General features: G+C 45.9%; 2 protein-coding genes across 2 annotated transcripts in view; one reads left to right on the top strand and one right to left on the bottom strand.

Annotated features, from left to right (window-relative positions):
* Positions 1–2,937, top strand: part of CD9 (CD9 molecule) — a 93,564-nt gene extending 90,627 nt beyond the window's left edge. The window contains exons 7-8 of the mRNA XM_068273054.1: positions 687–770; positions 2,541–2,937. Of these exons, the coding sequence (XP_068129155.1) occupies positions 687–770; positions 2,541–2,606 (150 nt within the window). The 3' untranslated portion in view covers positions 2,607–2,937. The remainder of the gene's footprint in view (positions 1–686; positions 771–2,540) is intronic.
* An 18,396-nt stretch (positions 2,938–21,333) lies between these two features.
* Positions 21,334–22,233, bottom strand: part of SLC23A1 (solute carrier family 23 member 1) — a 109,678-nt gene continuing 108,778 nt past the window's right edge. Inside the window, exon 15 of the mRNA XM_068278126.1 lies at positions 21,334–21,648. Coding sequence (XP_068134227.1) covers positions 21,377–21,648 — 272 coding nt within the window. The 3' untranslated portion in view covers positions 21,334–21,376. The remainder of the gene's footprint in view (positions 21,649–22,233) is intronic.

The following is a 22,233-nucleotide window of genomic DNA, read 5'->3' as shown; positions in this document are numbered from 1 at the left end:
CCGATCGGTGCCCTCGCAGCTCCGCTCCGATGTCCCAGGACCCGCCGGCGAGCACTTCCGGTTTCGCCGTCACCGGCCGACAGGCATGGGAACACGAGTGATTGTTCGCGTTCCCAGCCTGTATATCGCCCCCTATGCTGCTATTGCGGCCAGGAGGTCGCAATAGCAGCATAGGGGGTGATATACAGGCTGGGAACGCGAACAATCACTCGCGTTCCCATGCCTGTCGGCCGGTGACGGCGAAACCGGAAGTCGTCGCCGGCGCGTCCTGGGACATCGGAGCGGAGCTGCGAGGGCACCGATCGGCTGCTGGGGGCTGAGGGAAGCCCCAGGTGAGTAAATCTCATTTTTTTTACTTGACTTAAGGTTCGCTTTAAGGCCTCTTGCACACTGCAAGTGATTCCGATTCAGATTCCGCTTTTTAATCAGTTTTTACATCCTAATCAGATTCTGATTTGCAGTGTGCAGGGAGCAAACTGCAAATCGGAATCTGAATCGGATGTAAAAACTGATTAAAAAGCGGAATCTGAATCGGAATCACTTGCAGTGTGCAAGAGGCCTAAATGTGAGGGGACAGGATGACTATGCGACTATGCTGGGAATCAGTGAGATGGTGCTAAAATGAACGCAAAAAAATGCTGTCGTCCTTCCTAGATCTGGCTAAAATAACTCTCCTCCTCTTCCAGGACTGCCCATCCCAGATCGAAAAGGTCTTCAACACTAAACTGCACATCATCGGAGCTGTTGGGATCGGAATCGCTGCTATTATGGTAAGTTATTGCGACCCAAAAGCAGGGAAAATTGTATTTAAGTGTGTGTGTTTTTATTCTGTCTGGGAGAATTGATCGCACTTCCTGTCCAGACAGGAAGTAGTTATATCTCTCGAGGACAGAGACAACATAGCAACCTTGCTTTATACATTTGTTGGAGAATTAGAATCTTGTTGGGATAGAAGCCTAATGCTGTTCCAATGGGTGTCCATACATTACTCCATTTTCAGCCTCAATATCTGGCTTATCATAATGATCGGATTTGGCAGATGTCAATGCCACAGCATGGACATCCAATCGTTTTCCATCTAAAATTGGGTGAAATGGAAAATCTCAGCCGCAAGGGCTCGATCGGTGTGCAACAGTAACGGTGTGGTCGATTTCCCGACGACTGACGGACCACAAGTCGGTTGACTAAACCCCCTCCCCCCCAAGTGTATGTCGTGATATCTATTGGAAGTCCATCTGCTGTGTGTGGGCAGGCAATAGAGCCTTCTCTGATCAGATTTAATCTACTTAAAGAGGAACTGTCGTGAAAATCTAAAAATTTAAATGACCTACAAATAAGAAGTACATTTCTTCCAGAGTAAAATGAGTTTTGTTTTCTTAGCTAGGCCTATTTTTAACATTGACTCTTAAACTCCTTAGCGGTATGGACGAGCTCAGCTCGTCCATTACCGCCGGAGGGTGCTGCTCAGGCCCTGCTGGGCCGATTTTGATCAAATAAAAAGCAGCACACGCAGCCGGCACTTTGCCAGCCGCGTGTGCTACCTGATCGCCGCAGCAGCGCGGCGATCCGCCGCGTACAGCGGCGAAAGAGGGTCCCCCCAGCCGCCCAAGCCCAGCGTAGCCGGAACAAACAGTTCCGGCCAGCGGTAAGGGCTGGATCGGAGGCGGCTGACGTCAGGACGTCGTCTGACGTCCATGATGTCACTCCGCTCATCGCCATGGCGACGAGGTAAGCAAAACAAGGAAGGCCGCTCATTGCGGCCTTCCTTGTGGATTCTGATCGCCGGAGGCGATCAGAATGACGCGTCCGGAGCGCCCTCTAGTGGGCTTTCATGCAGCCAACTTTCAGTTGGCTGCATGGAATAGTTTTTTTTTTTTTTTATTAAAAAAAAATACATCCCGCAGACGCCCTGGCGATCTTAATAGAACGCCAGGGTGGTTAAAGTGAACCAGAGACGAAGCACCCTCATGTATTTTACCATATATATCAGTGGGAACATTAGAGAAAACACCTACCATGTTTTCTGTTTCAATCTGCACTGTTCAGCCTGCTTGTTTTCAGCCCTGATAAAATCCCTGACTGAGCATTCAGTCTGGCTTTGCTATAATGGCTCAGCTATAATGATTCCTGATCAGAGCCAGCAGGGGGCAGGCTTGGACTTGAAGACATGAGAGAACACAGACTGAGCTATAAATATTCCTGAGCAAAGCCAGACTGAAAGCTCAGTCGGGGATTTTATCAGGGCTGATTAGAAGCAGGCAGAGCAGTGCAGAATGAAACAGAAAACATGGTATGTGTTTTCTCTAATGTTCCCACTGATATATATATGGTAAAATACGAGGGTGCTTCGTCTCTGGTTCCCTTTAAGCAACCAGAAACTACACTTATCCAGCATCAGCCAATCCCCTTTGGTGCCTAGTAATGGGGAGGGGGGGGGCTTACTGTATATTTTTTATTTATTTTTAATGAAAGTATAGTTTTAAAAATTATACTGCAGAATGTTAATGAATCCGTGTTTGTGTTTCTTTTTGTATTTTTAGATCTTTGGCATGATCTTCAGCATGGTTCTCTGCTGCGCCATCCGAAACAACAGAGAGATGGTATAATAGCAGACGATCCGCCGGTCCACCGGGGGAGGGGGTGGGGGGGGGGGGGTGTATCAATGTCAAACAGTTTTAGCCTTTTCTAAAATAAAGTTGTGCTATATTTTCTGTAATTTTTTGTTTTTGTTTTTTTATTTTTTAATGCCAAGCTATTTTTTAAAGTTTGCTGTTTTTGTTTTTTTCCTCTGTTCGTTGAAAATGTAAACCAATGATACAAGGTACACAAATTGTTGATTGGTTAAATTCATATATATATATTGTAATATCTATAAACGGTAATATCTATCAAGGGCTTCGTTCAGTTTATTCAGTTTCAGACTAGTCTTCTCGCTTTTCCTAAAATATTAATTGAAATCTAACTTATGTTGAACATAATTTGGTACTTAATTAAAAAAAACAAAAAAAAACCCTCAAAATAATGGTCTTCATTTATTCAGCTTTTTTGGTCATTTTCTTTGCTTTTAGGCCTCTTTTCCACGAACTGTTAGGCAGTGAAATGCCTCTCAAACTCTCACAACTGCTTACTGCTGCCTGGTAACTGCTTGTTCCTGCATGATAACCGCTTACTGTTGCCTGGTAACTGCTTGCTGAGCACACAGCTTAACAGTTCGTGGAAAAGAGGCCTTATTTTGTTTAATTGGACCTAGAGATAATCAGATGCAAATTATTTCTATCTGCATGCTAATTGTGTGCATCTTGGGATTAAGGTAATCAAATGCATTTAGGCCTCTTTTCCACGGGCAGTTGATGGGCAGTGAAATGCCTGCCAAACTCTCACCACTGCTTGTTGCTACCTGGTAACTGCTTGCTGGGCACACAGTTCAACTTCCTGTGTAAAGGAGCCCTTAATTGGCCCGATTCAGGCCTCTTTTCCATGGACAGTTGAGCTGTGTGCTCAGCAAGCAGTTGCCAGGCAGCAGTGAGCAGTTGGCAGGCAGCAACAAGCATCGTTCACATTACAAATCGCAAGCGCTGAGTGATTTGTTTAGTGATTTTTAAAATCGCTTTTTCCTGTGCTTTACGCTTAGAAAAGCGATTTTGTGGAGCATTGATTTTTTTTACACTTCCTGACGTTCGTGAAGTGAACTTTGACCTGGAAATTAATTACATTGTATTTATTCATTAACTACTTGCCGACTGCTCCACGCCAATGCGGCAGCCCCAGGACTGCTCCACGCCCACTGGCGTGAACGGTCTTCTATGGGGCTAGCAGGAGATCGCGCGCGCATCTCCTGCTCGGGGGGGCTCCACCCCGCCATCTATTAGGGCAGTGCAGCGCTGCGATCTAAGGCAGCACTGTACTGGGGACAGCCATGTGACACGGCTGTCCCCTCCAGAGTGTCGGCGGTTATCCGCTGTCATAGGCTGAAGCCTATGACAGCCAATCACAATGATTGGCCAGCGGGGGGAGGGTGGACAGGGTATTCAAAAAGGAAAAAAAAATCACATTTTTATTTAAAAAATAATATTTATATAAAAAATAAACACTGGAGGGGATGATCAGACCCCACCAACAGGAAGCTCTGTTGGTAGGGAGAAAAAGGGGGGATCACTTGTGTGCTGTGCAGCCCTGCAGCTTGGCCTTAAAGCTGCAGTGACCCTATTAACAAAAAATGGCCTGGTCACTAAGGGGGTTTAATACCGCGGTCCTCAAGAGGTTAAAGCACACGGGAAATTGCAATTCAAAGCGCTTTTTCAATGGTACAGGAACCACGTTTGCGATTCATTCGAAAGCGGACCGTTCAAGTATGAACACTCTCATAGGAAATCATTGCACAATCGCTTTTAGAGCGATTTCAAAAATCGCCAGTGCTTAAAAAAAAAAATCAAAAATGCTCAAAGTGTGAACAAGCCCTAAGGGATAATTTCCACGGCCAGTTGAACTGTATGCTTAAGGCTCTTTCACATTAGCCAACGAGAAGAAGCGACTTGGTGGCCGATCGACCATCTGATTTTATAATTATCATCAAATCGGATGAAAATTGGTACCGCCAAGTGCATGTCTGATCGACGATGCGACCAATTTGAGGCCGAGCATGTCAAACGTGCTGCAAGATGTCGGACTGTCATGGTCTATCGGGCAGACAACAGATTTCCAATCGATCAGGGAGAGATCTGTCTCTTGGGCGATCTGCCCATACATCGTCTTGATGTATGGACACCTTAATTTGCATCGTATCAGTTTTTTTTCTGCTGGTATCCAATTGGTGGTGTATAAATCATGATGTGATGAAAGTATATAATGGCGGAAGGCATAAGATAGATTTGGGGCCCATTTCCACTTGTGGCGGCGTGCGTCTCAGAATTGCTCGCCGTCTTTTTTGCGCACCTATGTGTAATCTCATGCATGCTGCGAAAAACGCTGTTGATTTGATTTAAAAAGACTGCAATTTCCCATCTGATTTTGCAAGTGGAGAAACGCCCCTGGTGGAAATAAGCCTGGTGTACTTGGCGTAACTCCAATAGGAATGGTCAGTGAGCAGGGCAGGATCATTTACAAGGCAACCTAGGCAGGTGCCTGAGGCCTAATGGGTGTTGGGGGGACCAACTTCTACTTTCCCTTATCTCTCTCCCATCTCATATTACCAAAAAAAAACATGGAGGGGGGGGGGGGGGGAACTAAAGTTACTACATTGCCTAGGGCCCCATTGCATCTCAATCTATCTCTGTCAGTGAGATGCTAAGGGGAATAGTAATTAACGCCGCCGGGGCTGGTGCAGCAGCAGCAGGAAGAGCCGTATATCAGCTGTATCCCAAGTCTCCCGGCGGCGATTACATATGTATGCGCTGATTGGACACCAAAGGGTGACAGAAGACTGGAGAGAACTCTTTGTTTCTCTTCTGTGACGAGCAGGACTGAGGGGGAGATTGAGGGAACTTTAAAACTTTTGAAGGTAATAACTTTATAGGAACAAAAAATATGTAATGTATAAATGCCTAATCTCATTCCTATATGATGCCTAATCCATTGGGGCTTCTTCTCCAGATATTTTAGAAGTAAGGGCCCTTTTCCACTAGAGGCGACTGCGATGCTGAATCGCAAATCGCTAGCGATTTTAAAATCGCTAGGGTTTGCTACATAACATAGGAATCGCGGTAGGTAATTTCCACTACCGGGATTTGTTTTTTTACTAAAGCGTGATTGCGATTTTGCTATGCAGTGCATTGCATAGCTAAATTGCAATTGCTGGGAAAAATTAAGACTTTAGTGGAAACGCTATCGATTGCTAATGGACAAGGGCCCTCAAGGCCAATGCCACGCTATTCTGGCTTGTTTGAAAATGCAATGCAAGTTAAATGAGGCCAGTTGGGGGGAGGGAGGTAGGGACAATGAGCAGAGCATGATGGAATAGTTTCCTGCAGGTAGGGATGCTCAAATTCAGATTCGGAAGATACCCGGATAGTTGCTATACGGATACCTCGCAGTAAACCTGGGGGGGGGGGTTAAGTTTACCTGTCTGTCTTCTTTGGTCCGTCCCTGGCGCCTCCCACAATGCGGTCCACATGCATCACATGACTACAAACACTTCCTCCCTCCTTCAACCCGGAAGGAGGAAGTGTTTGTAGTCACGTGACCGCCGTGTGGCCCACATCGTGGGAGGTGCCAGGGACGGACCGAAGAAGACGTCAGAGAGGTTATCTTGACACCCCCCCACCCAGGTTTACTGCGAGATATCTGGATAGCAACTATCCGGGTATCTCCCGAATCCGAATTTGAAAGGTAGTGAAAGTGGTGAGAATAATGCAATCAGCGGCTGTTTGGACGTGCCAGATCCTTAACGTTCCCCAATCTTAAAGATGACCTGTAATGGAGAAAAAAAACCTCTGGAGGATACTTGCCTCGGGATGAGGAAGCCTCTGGATCTGAAAGAGGCTTCCTCTGCCCTCCTCCATTCAAGCGCCGGGACCCCCGAAGTGTGACGAGGTAAATATTTACCTACCGCCATCCTGCGCAGTCGCAGTAGCCACTCTTCATTCGGTTCAAGGTGGAAATGGCTAAACCCAATCGATCCGCTCTACTGCACAGGCGCGATTCCTCTGTGTCTGCGCAGTAGAGCGGATACGATCGGGTTCGGCTATTTCCGCCTAGCCCAAACGAAGAGCCGCTAGTGCGCCTGTGATGGATCCTGGAGAGGTAAATATATTATCCCTTGTCAAGCTTACTGGGGGAGTATTCAGGGGAACCAGCGCTGGATTCCCTGAACCTACAGGGGAGGGGGAAGCCTCACTAGGACCCTGAGGCTTCCCTCTCCCGAGGTAAGCATCCCCCACGTTATGATTCCTGTGAATGTTATAAAGGAAAAGCAGAGAATCCTACCCTAGACAGTTCCGATCTTGGTTACCTTTGAAGCTAATCCTGACATAATTTCCTCCCTCACTTTTTTTTTCTCCTCTTGCTAATTGTGTATTCGTTACCCACCCTCCTCCCAGAGTCTTCAGACACTCCCACTGAGGTCTATACTAGGAAGTGCACTGTCTTAGGTCATTAGAAGGAGGGGGAACTAAAGGGAAGAGGAGGAATATATTATAAAGATCCCCCCCCTCCCCCAGCATGCAACGGTTTGGCAATTAATGGGCCAGTGCTCCTAAGGTATGTGATAACTCCAAACCATAACAGCAGAAAAAGTTTTCAATGCAGGATTAGCATCTTTATCACTTAATACACTGATCAGTTGCTGTTGAAATTTGATTTTTACGGTGACGATCCTGCTTTAAGTCCATCCTGACCTGAGAGCAGAAGAAATGAGCTTCTGAGATAGGCATTCTAGGAGTACAGTCACCCCTGCAAGGGCCCCACATGCAGCTCGCAGTCATGCTAGTTAGCTGGGGGCTCACCTTGTGCCAGGATCAGATAGAACTGCAGATGGATGCAGAAGGAATCCTGGGCCTAGAAAGTAAAGAAACTGCATAGCTGAGATTTTATTTACAAAAAAAAAATTGTGGGGGGGGGGGGTTGAAAGCAATCAGCGGGCTGGAAAGTGCCTGTGTGGTTTTTCCTCTGTACAGTGGTGGAAATGATGAGTCAGAGCTGGGAGTAGCCCCGCTGGTGATTGGAAACACATGTTCTCTCCAGGAAGCCTCCTAAACCCTCATCTCCAAGTTCCAGGCACACCTGTTCCTGCTTACAAACCAAAAACACCAACTTCTAGAAGCAAAAGCTTGTTTTTTCCGTTTCTGGAGCTGCGGCAATGCAGCCTGTTTAAAGGGAACATAAACTGAGAGGGATATGGTTTCCTTTTAAACAATACCAGTTGCCTGGCAGTCCTGCTGATCTCTTTGGCTGCAGTAGTATCGATCTCACACCTCAAACAAGCATGCAGCTAGTCTGACTTCAGTCAGAGCACCTGATCTGCATGCTTGTTCAGGGGCTGTGGCTAAAAGTATTACAGACACAGGATCAGCAGGAGAGTCGGGCAACTGGTATTATTTTAAAATGATAAATCCATATCCTTCTCAGTTTAGGTTCCCTTTAACTATTTTAGGCCTCATTTCCACGGACTGTTGATAGGCAGTGAAAAGCTTTTCAAACTTACAACTTCCCACTGCTGCCTAGTAACCAGGGATGCTCAACTTCGAATTCGAGTGAAACCCAGACAGTTGTTATCCAGATTTCACCCTCCTAATTTCAATCACCTGGGCGGGGGGTGGGGTCAATCTTACCTAGCTGACGTCTTCTTCGGTCCATCCCTTGGCGCCTCCCACGATGCGCTCCAATCCGGCGTCACGTGACTATACACTTTCTCCTTCAACCCGGAAGGAGGAAGTGTTTGCACTCACGTGACCGCTGCATGGACTGCATCGTGGGAGGCGCCGAGTGATGGACCGAAGAAGACGTCAGCTAGGTAAGATTGACGCCCGCCCGCACAGGTGATTGTAATTAGGTGGGTGAACTCCGGATAACAACTATCCGGATTTCACTTGAATTCGAAGTTGAGCATCCCTGATGGTAACTGCTTGCTGAGCACACAGCTCAACAGTCCATGGAAAGGAGGCCTGAGTACCAAGCTAATTGAAATCTACGCCCTGTTTTGGTGGTCACCTGGCTGGCAGGGCGTAGCTTTCAATTAGCCGCCACTGCGCGCATCCGCTGTTTCCGTTGCTCCTGCCGATATCGCCGCAGCTCACCGGCTCTGCCTGTCTATATTTATTTATTTATTGTATTTATAAAGCGCCAACATATTACGCAGCGCTATATGACGGCAGAGCCCTGTGAGCGGGTCAAGGGCCGATTTCATTGGCTCCTGGCCCTGTCTATCAATATAAGCAACTTCCATTGGCTTACATTGAAAGACAGGGTCAGGAGCCAATGAAAGCAGCTCCTGCCCGGCTCACAGGAACTCTGCCATCATACAGACGGCAGAGTGGGTGACGTGCGGCGATTCGTCATCCGTTGGGATTCCGCCATTTCTGTACCAGCGGTCTCTGGTCCTTAAGGGGGCAGAGAGCGCTGTTACTTAAGTGGTTAACCTCCCCATCAGTATGATTATGTTAGTATTTTATTTTTTTAAAGACTTTTGGTACTTTAAAGAGGACCTGTGCTGAAAATAACATAATAAATAAAAATGCTTAAAGGGACTCTGAGCAGTGCAGTAACTATGGAAAGATGCATATCATTTTAAAGTTCTTTTTCTCCTCTTTCCAAGGATATATAAACCACCGCCCTACGCCTTTTAGTTTTCACTATTTTCGCGATCGAAATTGCCGCGGCCGCGACTTCGATCACGAAAATAGAGAAAACTAAAAGGCGTAGGGCGACGATTTAGGTGTCGTCAGAAAGAGGAGAAAGAGAGCTTTAAAATGATATCCACCTTTCCATAGTTACATTGTATTACACAGGGCGACTTTTTCTGCTGAATGGAGCTGCTGACTTTGAGAAAAAGTCGCCCTGTGTAATACAATGTAACTATGGAAAGATGGATATCATTTTAATGCTCTCTTTCTGGCGACATCTAAATCGTCGCCCTACGCCTTTTAGTTTTCTCTATTTTTGGCGATCGAAGTCGCGGTCGCGGCAATTTCGATTAGCTCATTATAAAATTTTTCCTCTTCCTGCTTTATAGTCTGAAATGTATCACAGGTAATGACATCTTTAGTTCTGCCAGGTGAGCAGTACGGAATGCTTGTTACTGAGAGTTCTATGAACAGCGGGAGATACTGCTTGCTTGGCAGTTTGAAAAAGCTGTTCTTTCCCACAATGCAACGTGGTTCACAGACAGCAAACTGTTAGGTCAATGGTCATGACATCACACTGTGGGAGGGGTTCCACCACAATATCATCCACACTGACTTCCCTGATAATCGATTTGGGAAAAGGTAAATATTTCTCATGGGAAAGGGGATATCAGCTACTGACTGGAATGGAGTTGAATCCTGGGTTACAGTACTTCAATGCTTACCCCAAGCCCCACTGCTGAGGTTAAAAACACTTTTTCAAATGAATGAGAATACTTTGTGCTCAGATATGAGTATTTCCCTATTCCATGTAATTAACAGTAGTAAATCTGTTATAATGAACTGGGGATGCAATACTGAGGGAGGCTGTAAAGGACGGATATCCGGTAAATATGACCACACCTTAGAGGGGTGTACACACATACTATAAGGCTACGCGCCCACTGGGAGCAGCGCTTAGGGTGGGGTTTGGGGCCTTGATTTCCCAGCATATGCAAGCGATGTACACATTTGCATTTTGTTTTTTTAATAAAGTTTTACTTTCGGGCTGGGTCCCTGAACCGGCTTCCAGATTGTTGCCCTGCCTCTATTTACATAGTGTCATAGCTTCTGTACAGGGGAGTGGGACTACGCAGCGGAAGCCGTCACAGGGACCCAACACGTACGTAAAAACTTAATTCAATACAATTGCTTTTGAACAACACAGGCACACCTGGGTGCTAGACGCTAGTCTACTTTAGGGGACCCAGCAGGAAAACTCTAGAAACAGCTCTACAATCACATGACTCCCTACAGCACAAAGCATTGTGATTGGCTGAATAGTGTGGGCGTAGTTTACTACAACCTATTGGAAACCTAGCTGTTGTAGAGGGTGCCGTCCAGCCAATCACGTTAGCTGAATTTTCCTATGAGGTTTCCTGCTGGGTTCCCTGCAGTAGACTAGCACCGCACCTGTACATCACATGCCTGAGCTTGTAATCTTGTGTAAGCAGTATGGATCTGCTCGTCTTGAGAAGTACTCATGGACACAAGTACTTCCATATGTGTGTATGCACCCTAAAGCCTGCTACACACTTTCAATTATGATTGGCCAATCACTGACCAATTTTACTACCTGCCTGTAGTATTAGGTTTAACAGATACTGAATACTATGAACAGATTGTTTAGGTAAACCCTCATACTACATGAAGGTTGTAAAATTGGTCAGTGATTGGCCAATCATAAATGAAAGTGTGTACTAGGCTGTAGAATTACCGTAGCTATAGAAATGGTAAATGAGATGCAAATTTAGGCTCACATACAAATTATATAGGCGGCTTGCAGTTAGATCTGTTTGACTTCCTGCTGAAACTGGTCCAGTTGCAAGCTGCATACAATTTGCATGCATGCGAGTCAGAACTCTTTGCTAGGGAATGCTCACTGAGATGCCAATAATTGATGCAGGATTATGCAAATTCTGTATGCAAATGTATGCAGTTTGAAAATGAACCAGTCTTCTTTAGGGCCCTTTTCCACTAGAGCGATTGTGATTGCTGAATCGCAAAATCGCAAATCGCTAGTGATTTTTAAATCGCTAGAGTTGTTACTTTATCATAGAAATCACAAGAAGTATTTTCCACTACAGTGATTCGATTTGGAAATCGCTAATCGCAAATCGCAATCGCTTTCTGGAGCGATTTTTACAATGATAATGCAATACAAATGAAAATCACAAATCGCAATTGCATAACAGAATTAATGAAAAATCGCAATCGCTGGCGTTTGTGATTTGTGATTGCGATTGCTAGTGGAAAAGGGCCCTAAAGCTTGGTGGGATTTGATCGGTCCATTTTCAAGCTGCACACATTTGCATACATTTGCATAAGCCTGCATCAGCTTGGAATAATTTGCATCTCATGGACCGTCCCTGTTCTTTGCTTCTGTCCTGCTGTGCTGATTCTGCTCTCGCACATGGGTGGGAGAGTGGAAGGGTTCCTTTTCGGGCCCATTCACACTTAAAAACGCAAAACGCCGGCGGTTTTTGCCGGCGTTTTGCGGGAGTGCGGCGATTTCTCCGCGATCGTGTTTAGTGCTTCTATAGCACTGAAACGCGATTGTCGGGAAATTGCCTGAAAATGGTGCAGGCTATGCGTTTGCATTTAGCGGTTTTGGACGATTTGCGGCGATTAGCGCAAATTGCCCGAGTAAGAACAGGCCCCTAGGATTTCATTACACTAGCGCTTTCAAAAGCGTTTTGACGAAATCGCCGGCAAAACGCTCAAGTGTGAATGGGCCCTTAGGGCTTATTTCCATGGGTAGATTAAGGCCTCTTTTCCATGGACTGTTGATAGGCAGTGAAAAGCCTCTCAAACTCTCACAACTGCCTGCTGCTGCCTGGTAACTGCTTGCTGAGCACACAGTTCAACTGTCCGTGGAAAAGAGGCCAAACTGTGTGCTTAGTAAGCAGTTGCCAGGCAGCAACAAGCAGTTGCCAGGCAGCAGTGAGCAGTTACCAGGCAGCAGCAGGCAGTTGTGAGAGTTTGAGAGGCATTTCACTCTGAGGAAAAGAGGCCTTGCACGAGCAGTTGATAGGCAGTGAAAAGCCTCTCAAACTCTAAGGCCACATACACACATCAGACTATAGTCTTTTAAAAATGAAAGATCTCAGACCAATTTTACCCCCTTCCATGTAGTATGAGAGCCATACCTTCACAGTCTTTTCTATGGAGCTGAACTCCCCATTAGGTAAAAATCTTTGCAAGATGCTGCACACAAAGATGCTGTACAGACACAAAAGATCAGTATCTGCAAAAGATCTGTTCCTGCCAAAGATCTGTTCCTGCAAAAGATCAGTTCCTGCAAATTGCATTCATAGTCTATGAGATCTGCAGATCCTCATACACACCTTGTTTAACAGACATTCATCTGCAGATCAGACAATCATCTGCAGATCTGAAAATCCATCCTGATGGATCTGATCTGCAGATGAATTTCTGTTAAACAAGGTGTGTATGATGATCTGCAGATCTCATAGACTATGAATGCATTTTGCAGGAACGGATCTTTTGCAGATACTGATCTGTTGCATGTGTACAGCATCTGCGTGTGCAGCATCTTGAAAAGATTTCTGTCTGATGGGGAGTTCAGCTCCATGGAATAGACTGTGTAGAGTATAGCTCTCATACTACATGGAGAGGGGGTAAAATTGGTCTGTGATCTTTCATTTTCAAAAGACTATAGTCTGATGTGTGTATGAGCCTTCACACCTGCTGCTGCCTGGTAACTGCTTGTTTCTGCCTGGTGACTGCTTACTGCCTCCTGGTAACTGCTCGCTGCTGCCTGGTAGCAGTGGTTGTTACCTGCTGAGTACACAGTTCCACTGTACCTGTGAAAGGGCTCTTTGGCCTGGTGCACACCAAAAAACCGCTAGCAGATACGCAAAATGCTAGCAGATTTTGAAATGCTTTTTCTGCAGCGTTTCAGCTAGCGTTTTGCGGTTTTGTGTAGCGGTTTTGGTGTAGTAGATTTCATGTATTGTTACAGTAAAGCTGTTACTGAACAGCTACTGTAACAAAAAACGCCTGGCAAACCGCTCTGAAGTGCCGTTTTTCAGAGCGGTTTGCATTTTTCCTATACTTAACATTGAGGCAGAAACGCCTCCGCAATCCAAAATCTGCAGCAGCCCGGGAGTATGCGTTTCTGCAAAACGCCTCCCGCTCTGGTGTGCACCAGCCCATTGAAATACATTACCCAAGCGGATCCGCACCCGCAAGCGGATCGCAAAACGCAGCCGAAACGCGCTGGTGTGCACTAGGCCTTTGGGCTTATTTCCACAGGCAGTTGAACTGTGTGCTCAGCAAGCAGTTACCACAAACATTTGCTAGGTGGCAGTGAGAAGTTGCCAGGCAGCAGCAAGCAGTTGCCAGGCAGCAGCGAGCAGTTGCCAGGCAGCAGCGAGCAGTTGCCAGGCAGCAGCGAGCAGTTGCCAGGCAGCAGCGAGCAGTTGCCAGGCAGCAGCGAGCAGTTATGCAAGTTTGCGAGGCTTTGCACTGCCTATGAAACTGCTTATGGAAAAAAGGCCTTAATGTAATCTTCTCAGGCTGTTTCCTGGCAGGTGAATCTCCAGGCCTGATAATGTTATCTTCATTAAGGAAACCTGGTTAGCCTGAGAGATGAGGAACATACGTCTATCGTTAGAGCGGGAGTCTAATGGTGCTTTCCCCTCACCCTAATGCTTAATGCGGCTCTAATATAGGGCATAATGCTGCTAATTGTCTGCTGGTGTGCCTGATGGATGAAGGATGGTCTTCTAGAAGCATTCACTGTTCTAATCAGCATAAAATGACTTGTAAAGAACTGGGCACGCGGCAACCCTCATAGCCACGCCTCCAACGCTGACCAGAGTCCCAGATGATGAAGCAACTCAATGATAGGCTTCAGTTTGCTAGGGGCCCCTTTCTACTGGTGGCTGAACTGCACGCTCAGTGAGCAGCTAGGCCTCTTTTCCACGGACTGTTGATAGGCAGTGAAATGCCTCTCAAACTCTCACAACTTCTCACTGCTGCCTGGTAACTGCTCACTGCTGCCTGATAACTGCTTGCTGAGCACACAGCTCAACAGTCCGTGGAAAAGAGGCCTAACTAAGCAGCAGTGAGCAGTTACCAAGCAGCAGCAAGCTGTTGTGAGGTGCTCAATACTATTGGCTACAGCTGTCCTAGCACTTGTATTTGCCTGAGGAAGCAGACTTGTACCCATGAAACGTGTTTCCTGTGCATAATAAACATTGTTCGTCACATGTGACTGTTGTTACTGAGGGAACCCGCCTCACTTATTTATATTTTTGAACCTAATTTTTTCCAAACCTGGGCGCCTCTTTACCCCTGTTGTAAGCAGTTGTGAGTTTGATAGTGTTTTCACTGCCTATCAACTGCCCAGGTCTGGGACTCACTACAAAGAGCAAAACGCTATCCCAATCGCTAGTGATTTGTGATAGTGCTTTGCAAGCGATTTCCCTGCTCTTATACAATACTGTAATGGATAGCGGAGATACCGCCGCAACAGCAAGCGGCATGGTGCCTATCTCCGCGTCGCAGCCGGCCGTTTCTGCCGCACAGTTACATGCGGGTGCTTTGCCTGGTCCTTCTATCGCTCATTGACTAAGGGCTACGCGCGCGCCGAACGAAAGGACCTTTATGCATCTAGAAGGGGAGTCAGCTGATCACTCGGTCAGCTGACTCCAGCTATGCTCTGGATTGGCTGAGTGACTGGGGTGGCGCTATGGAGCGCTTTTAATATATATAGGACCTGCATGTCAGTTGTTCAGCGTCTGCTGTTGCAAATGCTACGTGTTAGCACTCAGACCTAGTCAGATCCCAAAGTGTGCTAGAACCAGCTGGAGCTGGGGATCACACTTAGCCAGATTCTGTTGATAGCTTAAAGGGAACCTTAACTGAGAGGGAGATACATGTTTCCTTTTAAACAACACCAGTTGCCTGGCGTCCTGCTGATCTATTTAGCTGCAGTAGTGTCTGAGTCACAACCCTGAAACAAGCATGCAGCTAATCCAGTCTGACTTCAGTCAGAGCACTTGATCTGCATGCTTGTTGAGGGGCTGTGGCTAAAAGTATAAGTGACACAGGATCAGCAGGAGAGTCAGGCAACTAGTATTAGTTTAAAAGGAAAAATCCATATCCTTCTCAGTTTAGGTTCCCTTTAAAGTACTAATTGAATTGTATTACTTGTTATGACATTCTGCTAGTTTGACTATCCTTCTGCTCTCTTATTCGGTACCTTTGCCTATCTGATATAAGTTGCCGACTCTGCCTGAACTACTACTCTGATTTAGCTTCCTGTCTCCGTACCATATCTGTCCGTGTGTTGCCGAACCTGCTTGTCTGACTCTTCTGCCCTCACCAGGGAGCTTAGCCCTGGTGAGGGTCTCTCAGTTTAGTTATCACCTGCTCCTCAGGTAGATAGCTGCAGTATAGTCTTAATCACCTGCTCCTCAGGTTGATAGCTGCAGTACAGTCTGTATCACTCGCTCCTCGAGTAATCACTCTTACTGTGCATCACCGTAATCACTCTACATTGTCTTACTGTGCATCACCCGCTCCTCGGGTGAAACTATCACTATTGCTCTGTGTCTCCAGCCTGCTGGGGTACTGATTACTGTGTTCCTTAGAGATACCCCCTTCTACCAGCCCCTCTGGGATAGTGGGTACGTATCTCCATCAATATTTACTGTTGCACCAAACACTGTCTTACACCTGTGTGTCCTGTGCCTTGCTATACTGGTATTATTGGTGATTCTGCAGATCACCAATAATCAGAAAATCTGTTCTTGCTGACAAATACCTTATAGTGTAAACGCTCCCAAAATGCTGCATGTCCTGCAATGCGATTTTTCTTGCTCTAGTGGAATCTTTCCAATCTATTTACATTAGCAGAGCATTTAGGGAAATCGCTCGCGATTGGAAATAATCCCTAAACGCTCCAAAAAAAGGGCCTGTTCGGTAAAAAATGATCGTTAATATGCAACATTCGATGCTAAACACCTTTTTCCCAAATCCACTAAGATTTTCACGCATTTGGTTATAGTTAGGTCATTTACCGAAAAACTGGATGACAATTCACTCATCCCTTTTCCACGGGCAGTTGATGGGCAGTGAAGACTGTCAAAGGCCCAGTGCACACCAAAAACCTCTAGCAGATCTGCAAAACGCTAGAGGTTTTTGAAGCAGATTTCAGAGCGATTCTAGGCATGTTTAGAGAGGTTTTCTAAACATGCCTAGCGGTTTTTGGAGCGTTTTTGCGTAGCAGATTTCATATAGTGTTACAGTAAAGCTGTTACTGAACAGCCGCTGTAACAAAAACGCCTGGAAAACTGCTCTGATCTAGCATTTTTCAGAGCGGTTTTCTACTTTCCTATACTTTTAACATCGAGGCAGAAACGCCTCAGAAATCTCAAAAATGCTGCAGCCCCCCAAGTTTGCGTTTGTGGAAAAAACGAACCGCTCTGGTGTGCACCAGCCCACTGAAATACATTAGCCAAGCGGTTTTCTATCCCCAAGCGTTTTTAAAATGCTACAGAACCACTCTGGTGTGACCTAGACCAAACTCTCACAACTGCTTACTGGTGCCCAATTACTGCTCGCGGATCGCAACGGGACGGATCCTAACGGATGCGAACAGATCCAGTGTTAACCTATGGATGCGTTCACATTCATCCATTCAAATGGGTCTGTTCCGCACGCTCCACAGAGTGGACCACAATTTTGGTGCTGCAGCGATTCTTCCTGACGGCGGAACGGAGACGGGCAATGAGAAATGGATCCTTAAAGGGAACCTGAGATGAAAGACCTCTCAGGTTCCATACTAACCTGTGGCTTCCCTAAGCTCCCTAGAAGCTGCTCAGTCTCTTGCTGTCTACCTGAGTGGCTCCTGTCCTCTTTTTAAATGTCTTCTTCTCCTGCTCTGTTGTTCTGAAGTCCCACCTGCCAGAGTATCGGATCAAATGGGGAGAGAAGCAGGGCTGTATGGCTTTCCCTATTGGCTGTCTGCTACATCTGTCAATTTTACCACATGCGCATGGAGAATGTGATTTACCGGCTGGTCAGAGCTGGAAATAAATATTGAACACTTTTACTTGGATTTACCAAATGCTTTAATCTTTGTGAATTGCAATTTCTTAAGGTATTTACCACACAAGTTGGTAATTTACCTCACTAGTCGGTAATTTTACTTTTCAGCACGATAATAGGTTTAGTGAATTGGACTTTGGCAAGGTGATCAGTAAAATCAGCTGGTCTCTGCTTTACTGCATGCGATAATGCCAATGGAGATTTCTCTCCCCTGACTGAGTCTGTAAGATCCTGCATTGAATGTTCCCTATGAGAGAGAAATGCTTCTGATCATAAGACAGCAGTTATTTGGTAAGCGCTTCCAAGTCCCCCCTCCCACCTCACACTCTGAGCATGACACTTGCGGGTGAAGAGTCGGGCAGTGACCACAATACAGCAGTTACACAGCTTACACTAGCAGACATGTGTTACAGGCCTGGGAGGGACTCCGCACAGAGGTCAGGTGGAGTGCAGGCTGTGGGTGTTCACTTATTCCTGTTCAGGAACATATGTGTGTCATTATCCTTTGCAGGTATTCTAGTGTGGCCCACGTGGCTGTATGAGGGACCAGCTTTAGGGTCCAAGCAAGTAATGACCTAAGCGCTACACAATTAAGCCCCAAAGTAACAAGCATGGCTTTGTATTTCCAGAAGCAGAGATCAGGAAACTGAAGAGTAGAAGTTGTCCCTAGACACAGGTGTATGTTGTGCCCTTTCAGAGACTCCACCCCTTTCTTTATAAATAGTCTAACTGTAAAAGTGTAATTTGGCAATTTGGTCAATCAGCCTGTGTAACATGACCTGTGGTCACCCAGCCTGTGTAACTTGACCCTTTAGTCATTCAGACCGTGTTACATACCATGTGGTAATTCAGCCTGTGTAACTTGGCCCTTTGGTCAGTCAGCCTGTGCAACATGACCTGTGGTCATTCAGGCCGTGTAACATGACCTGTGTTCATTCAGCCTGTACCTGTGGTCATTCAGCATTTGTGTAACATGGCTTGTGGTCATTCAGCCTGTGTAACATGACCTGTGGTCATTCAGCCTGTGTAACATGACCTGTGGTCATTCAGCATTTGTGTAACATGGCCTGTGGTCATTCAGCCCGTGTAACATGACCTGTGGTTAGAGATGGCTCAAGCGGTTCGCTGGCAGACAGTATCCGGCGAAATTCAGCTGTTCACATCCGCGGCAGGACGCAAACACATATCGCGTTCGACCTGCCCCCTATACCTCGACATTGGGCTAAACTTTGACCCTCCACATCACAGCCAGCAGACACTTAGCAGCCAATCAGGCTGCACTCCCCCACAGACCCCCCCCCCCACCCCCCTATAAAAACGCAGCAGCGCCAGCCCTGTTCTCAGTCTCCAGCTGCAGCTTTAGTGAGGGTAAGGGACAAGCTGCTGCAGAGACAGGGACAGTTAGCTAGGCTGTTTAGCTTGCTCCTCGCTGAAATTTATTGCTGTTCTTATGTGTTTTTTTTTCCTCTGTGACACTGCATACAGTCCCAGCTGGCCCTTGTAGTCCGTCAGCATACTCTATTACCAGTGCATATCTTTCAACTGTATTTGTTATTGCACTTACTATAGCATTGCTCTCTGTGTGGGTGACACACTGAATACAGCTCACAGTCCCAGCTGACCCTTGTAGTCTGCCAGCACACTCTATTACCAGTGCATATCTTTCAACTGTATTTGTAATTGGACTTACTATAGCATAGCTCTCTGTGTGACACACTTCATACAGCCCACAGTCCCAGCTGTCCCTTGTAATCCGCCAGCACATTATATTACCAGTGCATATCTTTCAACTGTATTTGTGATTGCCTTTACTATAGGATATCTCTCTGTGGGGGTGATGCACTGCATACAGCCCACAGGCTACGCAGCCATTTGATTGCACACACACACGTTTTACAGCACTTCAGCCTTTGTACAACCATTGTGATATCACAACTGCATATCTCTCTGTGTGTGTTAAAGTACACAGCCCAGTGATGTGCGAGCACGCACGCACGCACGCACGCACGTACCTGCTGTGTATTTGACACTGATTATGTGCCTCTTTGTGATTACACACACTGTTTACCACTATTGAATATTGTTAGTACTACTGCATACCACAATATGGAAAAAATGACAAGCAAAGGCAGAAGCAGTCCATCCCGCAGGTCTTTTCAAAGTTGTGCTGGTGTGATTTCTTGCAGCCCTCCACCAATGCAGTGTTCAGAGGGCACACATACCCAAAACTCCCAAAATTCTGAGGACTTAGTTGACTGGTTAACACAGAACACCTCATCCTCCTCAGCTTCCGCACGGAACCGTGACATCTCTTCCTCCTCCTGCTCTGATTCAGGCACTCCACAACTACTTACCACTCAGCCGGCAGCCACCACCACCACCACCACTACTACTAGCACCACAGCTGCTCTACTTGAGATGTCGGAGGAGTTATTCACATATGTTTGTGGTGAATTTACTGATCCACAACCATTATTGTTACAAGTAGAAGGCGCTAAGGATGTTACACCAACATCACCTCATATGTCTCAGTTAGGCGTCACTACACACATGGACGTTAGGTGTGAGGATGATGAGGAACTACCTGTTTTTGGTGCAGTTTTGGAGGTGTCCGATACAAACTCAGGTGAAAAAGTTAATTGCATATGGGCCCTGGTGTCTAACATAAAATAAAGGTTTCCTTATTGATTAATTGAAAACTGCTGTTAATTTCCGGACGACGGAGTATTATTAGAAATGATAGAAAATATTTTTGCAGAGCATTGTATTCCATATCCCAGAGTCAAGTCACATTTTTCCCACTTGTGGGGGGTGGGGGACGACAAAAACAAACAAACTCCAAACTCCCTCCCTTCCCTCACGTTACCTCCCGCTCCCACAGCGCCTGCGTTACTTTCACCCCTTCCCCGTGAGTGATGCGTCTTTATGTACGCGTACGCATACGCAGCACCCAGCCGTCCCCTTAGTGCGCCTCTTTCGGCGCACCGCCTTCTTCTGCACACGTGGTGCGCCGTGATCAGCGCACGCGTGCATACAATATACGTTCCGTAGTGCGCCCAATCTGACGTACCACCCACCTTCCTACACTTGGCGGCTTCCTATTGCCTGCCTGGTACTGTCCCTCAAGTCTGACACTACCCACCCCCCTGGTCCGGTCCACCCTGATTGGCTAGGGTTTTCCAATACACCTTATTTAAAACAGGTAGCGTCCTCACACCAATACAGAGGCGCTACATGTGTTACTGCCGAAATTCTGGTAAGCCATTATTTTTTTCAATTATAATTTATGTTTGTACATTTCTACACATGCATAACTATTGCACCTTATAGACTAGTTTCCACACCTGCTCCCACCCACGTCTCCTTTCACCTCCACTGCTAATCAGGGGGACTATTACCTTAGAAGGGATTTTTTTTTAGAAGGGACTTTTCTTTTGTTTACAATGTGGTGCATCTCATTTTGTACTCGCACGTTGCACTTTAATACCCAGTATGGCCATTATCACGATTTTCACTTCTAATACTAATATGCCTGTATACAGCTCGCTATCATCAATTTTTGGACTTAGCCACACCTCATGTTTATTATACGCATTATTTTTATCCAATATAAACCATGAGATATGCATATATGACTACATACACTTTGTATAAAAAAATTTTTGATCAGAATTCGCTATAGCAATGTATCTTGTCCACAGTTTTGTCCCCACTTAATTGCCTGATGAAGCGGGCTGTGCCTGCGAAACGCATTGCATCCATTGGGGTACCTTTAATAACTGTGTTTGTATAAATTCAGACAGACTTTCGTGTCTGCTTTCCGGAGGGAAGCCCACCACTACCTCCCAGCTAACTTTTTAGACTTTTATCCATTTTTACTCTGCTGGCGCCTCTGTTCATTCTCTACGTAAACTCCAAACAAATCATACTTTGAAAGTTTTTTGTAAACTTTTATTATAACATTTTTGAAATTACTTACATTACACTTTAGTACACACTGAATTGGGTGTTTGATCCTGAATATCTGGGTTTTCATATATTACGGGTGTTGCATCAACAGATTTATTTGCTGACTTTTTCAAGCCTTTAAATCCTTTAAACACTGGACAGATGGGCATCCACCTGAAGCACTGCACTTTCTTTACACAGCTCATTCCACAGGGAAAGTCATAGCTTTTAAGATCTGCGCACGTTTCGCTGTTCGCATTCGCTCCTTCTTTCCACTGCACAAGTCCACGTTCCTTTTGTGTACCTGCAACAAAGTTAAGGAGTGAATAGTTGTGATTTAGTGGATTGTTGTTCTTAGGTGTACTTTGCTCAGCATAGTGTAAATTCATTAGAATTTTTAGGTTTCCATACTGTATATATTTCCAGTCAGTTAATGTGTTCAGCAATCATGGAGGCAGAGTAACTGCATCAACAGGAACCAACAACCCACAGCAGTATCTTATAAGAAATGCAAGCAGCACAGTGCCATCTACAGGCCAGATGTATGAACACCACATCAGTCACTTGCCATGGATGTACTGAGCACTGGGTAAGATATGACATTATAGGCATGAGACATTGGGCCAGTGCACACCAAAAACCTCTAGCAGATCCGCAAAACGTTAGAGGTTTTTGAAGCAGATTTTCAGAGTGATTCTAGGCATGTTTAGAGAGATTTTCTAAACATGCCTAGCGTTTTTTTGGAGCGTTTTGGTGTAACAGATTTTATATATTGTTACAGTAAAGCTGTTACTGAACAAAAACGTCTGGAAAAGCGCTCTGATCTAACGTAGATCAGAGCGGTTTTCCTCTTTCCTATATTTTACCATTGAGGCAAAAACACCTCAGA

Source organism: Hyperolius riggenbachi, chromosome 3, assembly GCF_040937935.1.
Source record: "Hyperolius riggenbachi isolate aHypRig1 chromosome 3, aHypRig1.pri, whole genome shotgun sequence".
Classification (NCBI taxonomy): domain Eukaryota; kingdom Metazoa; phylum Chordata; class Amphibia; order Anura; family Hyperoliidae; genus Hyperolius; species Hyperolius riggenbachi.
This window is presented reverse-complemented; position numbering and strand designations above follow the sequence as displayed.